The sequence below is a fragment of the Centropristis striata genome, chromosome 17, assembly GCF_030273125.1.
Source record: "Centropristis striata isolate RG_2023a ecotype Rhode Island chromosome 17, C.striata_1.0, whole genome shotgun sequence".
Lineage (NCBI taxonomy): Eukaryota > Metazoa > Chordata > Actinopteri > Perciformes > Serranidae > Centropristis > Centropristis striata.
The window spans coordinates 22,018,832-22,032,015 of record NC_081533.1 but is presented as its reverse complement, the minus strand read 5'-3'; the positions used below and the strand labels follow the sequence as shown (position 1 = coordinate 22,032,015).

The 13,184-nt window shown below is 40.8% G+C and overlaps 1 protein-coding gene across 6 annotated transcripts in view; it reads right to left on the bottom strand.

The window, feature by feature from the left end:
* LOC131989058 (nuclear factor 1 B-type-like) overlaps positions 1 to 11,629 on the bottom strand; it is a 67,912-nt gene extending 56,283 nt beyond the window's left edge. For 2 of the 6 annotated variants that reach the window (XM_059354225.1, XM_059354226.1), the window contains exons 1-2: positions 11,116 to 11,629; positions 6,361 to 6,892 (exon numbers count right to left, since the gene is read on the bottom strand). In XM_059354225.1, coding sequence (XP_059210208.1) covers positions 6,361 to 6,892; positions 11,116 to 11,133 — 550 coding nt within the window. In that variant the 5' untranslated portion in view covers positions 11,134 to 11,629. Of the gene's footprint in view, positions 1 to 6,360; positions 6,893 to 9,524; positions 11,085 to 11,115 lie in introns of those variants that run through there. The other 4 variants (XM_059354228.1, XM_059354227.1, XM_059354223.1 and 1 more) reach the window with 2 other exon arrangements.
* Positions 11,630 to 13,184: the final 1,555 nt, after the last annotated feature.

The following is a 13,184-nucleotide window of genomic DNA, read 5'->3' as shown; positions in this document are numbered from 1 at the left end:
TTCTCCTCTCTGAACCTTGTTGTCCCTCTTGCCACTGCAGGCCCTGCTGTCTAACATGATCAGTCCAGCAGGCAGATGGGACAACGGTAAGTTTTTCAAGTAGTTGTGTGAGAACGATGGCAAAAAGAGAGGGCAGCCATTGGATGGAGAAACTCAAGGCAACAGGGAGGGCCTGCTTTGTACGGCAGGACAGTGAGGTACAGTGTAGTGCCTGGGATAGGGGGTGAATGTACCCATTTGTCTTCATTTGGGAGGACCGGCAGACAGGGTGGGGGTGGGGAATCTATCCGGGAGGAGTGGGAGGTGCCGGTCCTCCAGTCAAGTGGCCTCGGGGGGATTTGAAATGCATTTGGGGTCCTCCCCAAAAGCCTGGGAAAGTGTGGTGAAGCTGAGATCTTAACCATAGACTAATGACACAAACTGCACTCCTTAACCAAGTGTAGCCACAAACGTAAAATTGAGTCTCCTGCTGAAATACACAAGAAAAGCCTTTTCACCAAATGCCGTGCCTTAGAAAGCCAAAGAAAAGCCCTTGTCCCATTTTTTGACGGATGCAACAGTGCAAACTGTGACACAAGCAAATTAAACACAGTGTAGCAGAGCAAAGGAGGGTAGTTGTAAATTTTGTTGAGAAAGAAGGCATCCACATTTCTCAGTGGCCTCTGCTCCGAGTTGCCTTGTTTCCATGGAGATTTATGTACACATGGCACACAAAAGAGGGCCAAGGAGGTAACACGGCCTGTTTAAGCCTTGAGGTATTTGCTCGAGCAAAACCCCGCTGCTAATAACACAAGCTTCATACTGAGCCAGGCAACCTGGCTGCACTGCACACAGGTTAGTGTTTGAGAAAGAGCAGGAGGGGAGAAAAGGTAGAGGAAAGTCAGGTTGAGATCACAAACAACCAAAGATCCTGGAGAGGGAGCGAAGGCATTAAGAAAGAAAGAAAGAAAGAAAGAAAGAAAGGAAGAAAGGAAGGAAAAGGAAGACAAGAGGCAAGAAAGAAAGCAAGAAGCAAGAAAGAAAGAAAGACCACTGCAAAACATAAATAGCTCCCGGGTTAAGAGAAAAAGGATCGGGAGGACATTTAGTGGGAAGCGGAAATCAATAAGGCAAGCGGTGAAGCTGGGAGGGAGTTCTAAGTGGATTAGATTGAGAGAATGTGTTCGATAGGTTATGGCTCTGACAGAGAGGTAGCCAGACACCGCAGGCTCTATTGCATACTAATAAGGAAGCCAGAATGGAAGCTGAGCACAGGGTTGTGCAGTTCAATCTGAAGAGTTTTTCTATATGGCTCTGGAGTCATCGGTTAAGGTTTTTCCCAGGAGTTGTATTTTACGATCTTGCTGATTCTGTTCTGAATGTTCACTGTTAAAATTCATGTCCAAGAATAAAATTCCACTTAACTTCCAAAAGAACCAGTCCTGAGACTTCTTCCAGTATCATTTCACCAGGAAAATTTAAAATTAAATGCAGCTGAATAACTTGACATAACCCCCTCAAAAAAAAGGAAGACAACAGTAGTGTTTTAACGCTGTCTGCTTACAACAACTTTTGTTTCACACTTCTGGCAGGAGACCAGCCACCCTCTCTCTGGCCAAGCGCCTGGGCCGGGGACAGCTGTCATGGTCGGAGTCTCGGGCTTGAGGGAAAGCCAGGGAGTGAGAAAAGAAAAGAGACTGGGAGAGAGAAGGAGTGAGAGAGTCATTTGGCCAGGCAGTGTGCCGCAGGGGTGATTCCTGATGGCAGAGGAGGATAAGGGGATGGGGGGGGGGGGGGGGGATAGATGTTGTGCTTAGTCACAGACCTCCACTGTGACCCAGAAGGTCAGGCGTCCACACTGGCCGCCTGACCAAAGCCTCTGAGGCAGCCGGGTGGAAAACAAGATGCAAGCGGCTACCCCACGCAGTGTGGTGAGCAGGCATGGCCAGTCTTGGAGATAGGGACCAGCCAGACGACCCAGCCTGAGCGTTTGGAGAGGGGGGTGTCAGTGGTACCTACTCCCCCTCACTTAGGCCAGTGAACCAAGGGACCACCAGCCAGACCATGAGTAGTAGCGGGGGGAGCGGAGACAAACAGTTGCCAAGAGACCACCGGTGATCTTGCGACCGCCGCGGTTTGACCCCGATTGAGGAGGTCAACAAGGGGGGCTTAGGAGCAGCTCCCCTGCCTCCTCCCCTGACCACCACCCCCCTCAGGCAAAAAGTCTTCCTCCTCCACGTGCCCTGGGCCCGCAACAGCGCGTTTTCACTGATCTGTTTTGCTCAATTAAACTTCAGAGGACACCCTGCCACATCTCTTTGGAAAGGTCACGACCCCAGGGGCAGGGGTTAAGTCTGCCGCTCGTAAAACAAGGTCTCCATTAACATGGCAGCATGTTTTCAGAGGTAATCCATCCATTTCCGCAAGCTATCATGACAGTGTGAAAAAAAAAAGTTACGTTGCTGGGGGGTGTCAAGGTAATGATGTTTTATGGCTGTGTTAACTTTCAGTACCAGAGTAATGGGAAAGGCTTGACCTTGACTTATTTAGTCTCCCATTGGACCACCTCAGCAATCCTCTTCTGTCACTGGGTAGAAAGCACTGACAGCTTTCACAAATGCTCAGAATTTTATGGAGTCATTTCTGCTACCATTCCTACTACTTATTCCATTTGCAGAATTCATTTATAAAGGTATAAAGTACTGTAGGGATTGGCTATATGGAGAAAATCAAATATCTTGGACCAAATACCTTGATCTCAATATTGTGGCCATATTGTAGGGTGGCAAAATAAGGATATTTTTTCCTCAATATTCTTTATCAATGTGGATATGAAAATAAAACAGTCAGAAAATTCGCTTTTAATCACTTACTACTGTAATGCAGCCTTTAAAACCATGAAAAAAGACAGCACAATGTTCAAAATCTAAGACGTCATCTAGTCTTAAATTATATATGATATTGATATAACATGCCATAATGAACGGCATAGCATTCCCATAACGTTTGTTGTATTTTAACAACATCTTTCAGAATTGTTTTATTTTCATATTTTATTAATTCCAAACATGAGTATTGGAATGAAAAAAACTGAGCTTTCAGTGACTATATGATCTATATTCGTATATTTGTTGAGGAGATAGTAATGCGCAGCTTAACAAAGCCAAATACAAACGAGGCCTCCAGTATCTGAACATGTCCTAACATGATCATTATCTACATGCCTTGTTACAACTATTCCATCGAGCTGTCAAACTGGATATGCATATGAATCCAGGTGGGGAGAGGCGATGATTCAAAGAAAAAAACGAAGCACTTCTTGTTTTATCAGATAACGATAAAACAGTGCATTGGAGTACAACAGCCGTATGTGTGTGTGTGTGTGTGTGTGTGAGAAGCCAGGGCCCTGTATTGAACACGGCCTGCCAGTTGGCACAATGGATGCCACAACCCCCACTCCCAGCCCCCAGCCTACTTCCCAGCGGGCATTCATCTGGGCATGCACATGGGTGCTACAGCCCTGCCTGGCTAAACGCGTCTGTGCCCCAGAACAAGGGGGCTGAGTGCCCTCTCTAAATTCACCCAGCACACTCGGTGCCAACCCGCCGACCTTTCTCAGGCAGCAACCCACCAGAATCAAAAACAAATACACTCTGAACTTATTGATTTTTGCCAGAAAAAATAACAAGAAAAAAATACCGTTGTGTGTAAATAACGGCAGCAACATATTTTTTTGTAACCCAATTACACAACACAGCAGAAGTGAGCGGCTGCCAGGTAGCAGGACAGAGAGAACAATATTAAAAGCACAGTCCGAACCCATTTTTTTCCAGCAGTTCGCACAAATACCAGATTCTGTTTCAGCCCGAGCCGTTTGCTAGTTTCTTTGTGTTTGATTGTATGTTTGTTTGTTTCGTGCAGTTGCAGCAGAACAAAGGCGAGCGGCTTCCATTCTGCCACTGTCAAAAAACTTTCCAACATGCCCACTGCATTGCGGATGCCAACCAACGAATCAAAGGCATGCTGCAACCAGACAAAGAGGGTTTGATGCCAACCTCCAAACCTCTAACAACCATTACTGGTGATTTGCCTGCCTCCCTGGCACAGTGCAAAACAAAATGGCGCCGCACCACACGCTACCACAATATGGCTGCATTGTCTGGAGATGGGCACCGCTTGGTAACTTGAAGAAAAGGAAAAGACGCTTTAGCTTGCAAAAAAACGAAAAAGGGAAAAAAGAAGCATGGCCGTCTCTGTGATCCCGGTAAAAGAATTCTATTTTGTATTTGCCAAAGTTTCGACCAACAGAAATTTTGAGGACATCGACGAATAATCGCTCTGAATCAATCAATGCGATGCTGAATCAAAGTGAATTTATTCTCCGGCGAAAGAGAACATTATGTTCACCGTATATTTCAAACACTAAAAATTAATCTTTTTGCCAATAATTTGCTTTTCCTCCATCGCGGATTCATTCTCCTAAATAAAAAGCCGGTGAAATACGATCTATTATGTACAACACAAGCACTAACTTATCATATAAATGGTGTATAGGATATGAAAACCGCACTAAAGAGCCATTCTCAACTTGGTACTGAACGGTTAAAAATGCAGCAGATGCAAACTAGAGAAGCAGTGGCATCCTACAAAAGACACAAAAGAGGGTCTGATGCCAACCCCGGTGCCAGTGGCAACCATTATTGTCTGTGTGCTGTGCCTTCTGCTTTCCCTGGCACTTATCAAACACAAAATGGCGCTCAGGGTTTGATGATAATGAGCTAGCTACACCACCATTTCTCCCTCAGTAGCAAAGTAGTGGTGGTTATTCGGTGCTGCTGCAATAGATTCTTATACAGGGGAATTTCAACAGGGAATACTATAGGGGGGATTCCTGTGGGGTCAACAGATAAAGGGAGGAAGTTCACCGTGAGGAACATGAATGACTGACATGTAAGTATATAATGTAAAAAACATATTGTGCTTTAATTTTGACAATTTTTGCTTTAAAATTGACAGATCTGGTGTCCATATGAGAATTAAAAAACAGTATTGATTAGAAAATCTGAATTAGAAAATCTATCTAAACAATATTTTCTGTTGAACTTCTCATGCTGCATTTTCTTTTCTTAATTACTGTTACTGTGGAATATCAAATTCAAGTGTGTAAAAATTCACAACTACCTTTTTTCAATTTACAGTCTGGAAGACATTGCAAAGCTGCTTTTTTTTAAAATTCTAGTGATATATTTTGGCTTGAAAACGTGTGGAAGTGTGTTACATTATCTCAAATGCTTTTGTGAATGCCAGTATTTTATAAGCGTGACGCATTTTTTTGGTTTTGTATCAATGTGAGAAATTAACTAAAATAATTTAATTTGGAAAAAAAGAAGGTTTTTACACCTCCATTCAAAAGAAAATGTGCAAGTAGAAACCTATTCCAGTACCTGGCAACACATTTCTTCAACCTCTTATTTAACACTGTGCTGAATAAATAAATTCAGTCTTCACATCGAGCAGATCACTGTCTGCAAAATGCTGTCGTGTAAAATTAAAAGCAGCTTTTCGGGAATTAAGAAAAGTCGGATTTTAGCACAAACACGATCACATGTATGATTTATAATTTATAATATAATTTCTTCAATGCTCAGTTGTAATGTGGCTGACTATCAGCAATGCATTTATCGATACGGTTATGTAGCTATTACTTTTTTATAATGGTGCAAATTTGATTTTAAAACAAAATTGTTCTAATGCAATTGTTCGATTTTTTTAAATTTCATAATGTTACATTTTATAATGGGGGCTATGGGACAAAGGCAGTTTTTAATAATGTGCTAATAAAACATAAGCATGTTATTGATACACAGAGTCAGTATTGAAAAACTATAATACTGGTTGGTTTATTTGAATTTATCCTTCTATACTGCAACTTTTCACATTTGTTTGTACTTAATATCCCAACAAATTAAATAGGTAAACAGTGTGTGTGTGTGTGTGAAATTGTACAAGCCTGTGTGTACGAGATAATACAAACACTGTCCAAATTATAAAAACTGCGTAATTACTGAACATGAGTAGGAGCTGCTGCTGGAGTACAGCAGAGCAAAGACACATTTAAAACATGATCTACATTACATATGAATTATAAATTGTATTTTTGTTTAGTACGGGCCATATAAAAAAATATTTGCTGCATATACAGTTCTGTCGATAAGGTTTCTGGTGTTTATTTGTCTGGCGAATGAAGTGGTAATTTCAGCCAGACTCAGCAAGACCTGCCAAAAAGTAGCACATGTGACCCTTGACCTTGCCAAGCCATCATTCACACATGCGCGTTAGCTCACACACACAGGGAAACAAACACACACAGCTTGAACCTACCTTGGTCCTGGACATAGTATGCTAGAAACAAGTCCAGCTCCTTGACCGATACTGTTATGTGGTGTGGCTGGACACAAAGTGCTGGGTTGGTGCAATGTGGAGACTTGACGAGGCGTTCCCCGTCTGTACTTTCCAGAGGGATGCCTTTGAAGAGGATGACCATCACCAGGTCCAGACGCCAAACTTTGTCGGCCTGCCGCAAACAGTCGATCCGGCGGATCTTGCCCTTCTGGTCCGGGTTGGATAACACACAGCACGGGTGCTTTTTGCCCGTCACGCTGAGGACAAAGTCCTCCCGGTACTCCTGCCGGATGTCCTTACGCAGCTTGGCCAGCAGCCTTGATGCCCATTTCTGCTTTACCTCTGGCTTTTCACTCAGAAGCTCATCCTTCACCGCACGCTCCTCGTCCTTGGACATCCTCTTCTCGTGCTTCTTGAAGTACTTGCGTTTTCTGGCCTGGAGGTTGAACCACGTGTAGGCGATGGCACGGACGTGAGGAAGAAGTGCCTCGATGAAGGGATGAAATTCATCCTGGAGCATCCGAGAGGAGAGGGAAGAGAGAAGGAGAGAAATGTAATCAGAAACTCATGTCATTAAACAAGGAGGAGAAATATGGCTTTAGTCAGCTACTAATCTGAGGCAGAAGGGAAGTCAGACCACAAATAAACAATTCCTCATAATCAGTCACATAATATTGTATTTGGCAGTTTCAACAGCTTTAAAGCAGGAAGTTTCTTTTCACATAGCAACACTGGTTTTACCATCCGAGATGTTTCTAGGCGTACTGCAGGTATGACAAGGACATTCCACTGTTTATATCAACTGCCAACACTACAATAGCACCAAGCCCCGGTGACTGAACGCACTCTCCAATCTTATTTCCCGAGCATGAGCTCTGAGCGGGACTCCTGTGCTGCTGCTGCTACAGGGAGCATGCGCCCCTCACAGTTGTATTTCTCTTATCAAACTATCCGCATTCCAACGTGAACTTATCCCATGTTCACGAAGGATGCAGGATAAACTGGATGGGGTGCAGTCACAAAATAGGAAGTTAAGGAGAATCCCATTCTCCCGGCACATACAAACAGCCTTGTATACAGGCTGTATATGCAAGATGTATTTAAAAAAAAACACAAGCAGAGGAGAAGGGCGGCATATTCAACGAAGCATTCTTGTGAAAGGTGTTTCCGCAAAGGTTAAATTAGGACTGGATTCTAAGTTCATGCCAAAGTGTTGAGGTTAATATGCATCATGACACTTGCCCAGTTTCATTCCAAACCCCTGAGTCAGTAATGTTGAAATCAAGGCCTACTTTTAAATTTTCCATCCATCTTTAAATTAAAAAACATGTGACATTAAAATATTTTTTTCTGATAAATTTTCAGAGACTCACATTTATATTAGCTGAAATATTTTCAACACTTATTTTACTTTTCTTCAATTTTGTGTGTATTTTGCATCATACTGTAGTACACTTTATACCACATTATGTTTCATTCTTAACTGAAATATTAAAGCAAATATGAGTCAAAAAAGAAAACTTTTTCGATGCACATTTGACGGACTTTCTTTTTTTGAAATGTACAACTAAAAAAGCATTACATTTCTACAGCATTTTATCGGCCTACGGGCTTTTACATCCCTAATAGTACAGTAAGTCTCAAACAAATTATAATGATCTCTTAATGCTTGTTTTCTGTAGGTTAGGGAATGTACAGGATAGTGCGGATGATTTAAGAGCCAACAGAAATTACAGCAGCTGCTAGTGACAACTGGAAACATTAACAAATCTTTCTTTTAGGTCATTAAAATGTCAAATTTAATAAGTAGAAGCAGCCCTTTTAAGGCAGGCGTTTGAAGAGTTAAACCACATATTGTTCTTTTTGTAGGCAGCCAGGCAGGCCGGCTATAGGAAACCACAGAAATCAACTCCCTATCTGAGCCTGCCGCTGGTGCTCCTCTGTGAAGCCACATTTCTGTTCTGCACTTTCAGGCCAATAAAACTCTGCTCCAGTAAAGTAATGTCAAATTATAATCGTTTATTATACAGTGTGAATAAACATTTAATTCTCTCCAGATAAATTTGAAATGTATTATATTTACTGTGGATACTAGACATATCCACAGTCTTTTAGAGAGATAAAAAATAAATTAAATAACTTGAGAACTCCTTTAAACGTCATCTCACTAAAAATGTCGCCAATTAAACTGACAAAAGCAGGCAGTAAATGCTAGTAAATGTGCTCGGCAGCAACTGTTTCTGAAATCCTTTTCACTCCTGGTTTCCTGTGCAAAAACACTTTAAATATTCTGTTAATTTTTTTCAACAAGGCTAAAGCCAAATGCTGTAAAGATAAATGACTTGGCCAGGGCCTATGCAGTGCACTTCAGCTGGGGCCATAAAAGCACAATCCTCTTAAGTACAAACTAAACCACATCTCAGTCAATCACTTACTTATGCCAAGTAAAATATAAACAGTAAAACTGAGTCAGCCAAAACAGTCAGCTACTCTGTCCAACCCCTGAATCAACCTTATCATGCGTTTGATCTTCCTGCAGTGAAAGTGGCTTTATCTTCTTCCAACTTCACTTCCCTAAAGTATAGGGGTTTTACACTAAATAAAAATATACACGTGGAAAAAAATATAAACACACTTCAAGCGAGGCTGGGAGGTGTGTGTGAGGTTATTGGAGGACGCAAATAATCTAATTAAAGCTGAGAAAAAATGAGCATACCTGCACCAATTATACAGGACTGATAAAATGACAGTCTTGGAATGCTATCATAAAATCCATCTTTACGCATAACTTTACGCACACAAAGAGCGCATAGAGATTGGCACTTGAATTACTTTTTAAGTGCCTACAGGACAATTAAATGATTTTTCGTCAGGGCTTTCGCTGGAATTTAAACAACTCAAATGTAATATCCACAACAAATGTGGCGCAAACACGTGCATTCTGTTCTAATAAGTTAAATTTCTAATAATTCGAAGGCTTAATATTTACAAAAAAGACAAAAACTTTATCAATTATAAAAGCATTTCTCAAGCAGAGCTTAAACTGAACAATCCTGGCGCATACAACTTCCAATCCACTCTGTAAAACATATCAAATAAGCAAATCAAACCAATTAAATGTATATGTAAAAAGACCCAAATACCTGAGTAAGACAAATTGGAGAATACATGACGAGACGGCTACACAAAAAGTGAATGTACTTGGACTGATTCCTCTGATCACTTTATCGCGCCATTCCTGGACCGATGTGCACCATGCAAGACTGTGGAGCTCTCCGCGTAAAACAAAAATAAATTATCCAAGAACATCCATGAATTTTTTTGCGATCCAACGATTGTCGTCTCCGCGGAGAAATTGGAGATTTTATGCAGATTTTTTTTAAGTTGACATGCACGGTAAGCACTTGCAGATTGTACTCGTAAATCCGGTGCAAACGGGGCTGCTGCGTACTCCTGTAATACACTGGCTCTTTGCGCGTCTCGGTGCTGTGATATCTCGTTCATAAAAGCATTGTGGGAAGCTTCAGAGGGCGCCGAGTGTGTGATGTTCACCCCTGCTTTAACCAAACTTGATATGAAATCGACCGGTGCACCTTCGGTCCTGCGCGATTCCAGCAAATCAGACCCAACTTTTTTCTTTTTTTTTTTTCACCCACGTAATTACACAGTCACACTCCTCCTCCTCCTCCAAACACACAACCCCTATCCACCATCCAGCACCTTCTTCTCTTCCTAGGCTATCTGAAAACACAGCATACAATTCATTTGCCCCCTCACACTCCAGAACATTTTTTTCCTGTGCTTCGGGGACTTTGGACCACAGCCTTGGTCACACAGAAACGGCAAAGGGACATTTCCCTCCCCAGCTCTGGCACCCTTTACCCCCGAGCTCCGTGTCAACAACATGCGCTGACTGCTTTTCCACTTCAGATAATTCAACAGCAGGCTTATACTTTCTGTTGTTGTTTTTTTTTAGTTTGTCTTGTCAGCCACACTGTAGCGACCTGAACTCAGTTTATTCGCCTTTAAATGCTATGAAAAGTTACTAAAAATGAATCATGACAAGAAAAATAGTAACTAATACAGAAGATATGGCACATTTTATTCAAATATTACAGTAATTTTAAATAAATGAATCTAAAGCCCGTCTACTTAAAGGTAATGATTTGTACATTTTATTGTTTACTGTAGTGAGCATGTAAGGCTGTACAGACATGTAGCTTTAAAAAAAATACCTATCTTAAAACTTTGACACGCTAAAATGAGGTAATATTGGGGATATTTTATGTTTTTTTTAATCCAAAATGGCTTTTTAGTGGCCATTTAGTTGGCCGAATAATTACCTGAATACCTTAATACCATTTTATATTGAGTTAACACTCATTACTAATCTAGGTGTAACGGTGTAGCAATAATGCAGAAAGGACTGGAAGTTAAACATTGTTATTTTGTTGCTACAGTGTGTGTTTGTGTGTCCTACAGAGCTGTCACCAGTCCATATAGAGTTCATTTGCCAAATTAAGGGGAATGGGCTGTTAACATAGGCTGCCGGAGAATCTGTGCCAAGTTTAGTACAATTTTGGCCCGACCGTGCCAGTGTTGTGGTCCGTGTTAAGTTAACCCTCTTCTCCGCATTTCTCGATCGTCGTGAGGACAGGACAGTATTACAAAAAAATGGTATCACATCACCGTTATCACAACATTTCAAAGTAATAATAATCCATGTTCACGTACCATTGCACTGTACTGCATGGATTAATAGGGAATCCTGGAGCCTGGTTGAAACACACAAGCCGGTAGCTTCACATTTCTCACGTTCAACTTTGTGCTTTGGAGGGTTTTCTCTTGCAGTGCTCGCAAAAAAAAGTCAACACCGGAAGACAATTCTTTGCAGATAGCGGTGAACAGAAGTTGGGAGCACCTCGCGTTTTTTTCTCTTTTTTTCTTGTCTTCCTTCCTCTTCAAGTCTTACTTTTTTGGATCGGTTTTTGGGGTTGTTCAGTGAAGTTGAACGTGATCCAGAAGAGGCTGAGTTTTCGGCACTGGGCTGGTCTCCGCCTTCACTTTCACTGTCTGACTGACTGCCGCCCTCCGGCTCTCAGCTCTAACTGTCAAGCCGCATATAATTACAACAAGACAATTTCCGGTACGGCTTTTCGAAATAAAACTTATATTTCACAAAAAAACGCTCGAACCATTCCCCTTCTAGTGTATACACCTATTCAAATGAAATACGAATACAATGCCATTTAATGTGTACATTGTTTGTATGGAAGATTCACACATTTATCCCTACATAGCCTATTTTCTTCTGGCTCAGTTTAAAAGCATAATATACTAAATATGTCCCGCCAAACACTTGTAATTAACAACAGGAATAAATTGATGCACAATGGGATTTTTAAATATTATTTTCAATGTAAATAATGTTTCAAGTATAAAAGTATCAAAATATAGCTTGTTTATAAAAAACGATAAAACAAATACGTTTTTTTTTTAAGTGCCATGGTTGGAACCCAGGAAGCTCCCAATAGAGGTCCTGGGCGACCCCAAATGTCCTCAAGTCTTAGAAATTTCAAACTGACTAGTGTGCTACAACTGGATTTGGGGCCTTTTAATTGTTCATTCATTTAATCTGGTAAATATTATAATATTATGTTTGTTTATTATTTTGTTCCATAATTTGCAAAAATACCCCCTGGGCTGCGTAAGTTAAGTGTTCCTCAAACTGCTATAAGATTATAATAGTTATATAAGTTTTATCGTTACTACTGCTGATTAAAGATGTAAAAAGCAGACCAAAAATACACATTTTCAACCCCAAAACCAGACAAATTCCACCTCTTATTTTGAAAGCAAAATCTCCACATTTCCTGGGTGTCATCTCGCTGTTTCTCCGTAGCTTGACACAGCTCAGTTTTGTAATAGTGTTTGCATTCTTGCCTCTCATTGGCCAGGAGCAGTGGCCCCGGGACTCTCTACCCTGGGCCCCTCACTTCCGCTCCTCTGACGTGCTGTTTGGGGCTTGACAGAGCCGCTGCTGGACATCCAGCCTGAATAGCGATGTGGTCAATGAGTGATGGTGGAAATCACAACACTGCAGTAATTACTGCTCTGCAACATGCAGTAATGGAAATTAGATTAGGATTATAATAATTAGCCTATTATGATTATTATGAATATTTTTTTATTAGTCCAATAAGCATTGTGATTATTATGGTTATTACCGTTATTGTTATTGTTATTATGGCTATTATATTTGCAATTATGAGAGATATCCTCCATATACATCTAGCAATACCAATAAACATACAAGTAATGTAGCTGCATCACATGTTCACACAGTACAGTATAATGGTAAGGCCTTTTTTTCTTTCTTTTTTTATTAAATACTATGAATTTGAAATACCATGATGCCAATATGATTCCAATATTGTCTTTAATTTAACATTTAATCTTAGCAATCATAAAATAAATAAAATAGTAATTTCTCATTCAATTATATATTAAGAACAAAACTGGCATTGAAACCACTGATATGGACACTATTTTACAGTATAATTGTAAAATGATAGAAATGTATCAGTGCTGTTATGGTTCACATCAAGTGGAAAGAATGGCAGTAGTTAAATAGTAACAGCAGTGACAGCTTACCTTCACTGGATGTCCATTACAGAATAATCACAACAGGCTGAATGATGAATTGCATGGGGAGTGTGACAATAGATTTTACTCCTCTTTCATCACTGTTATTACAACATAAACACAGTATTCACGCCATCTAAAAATGTCAGTGCTGTCGG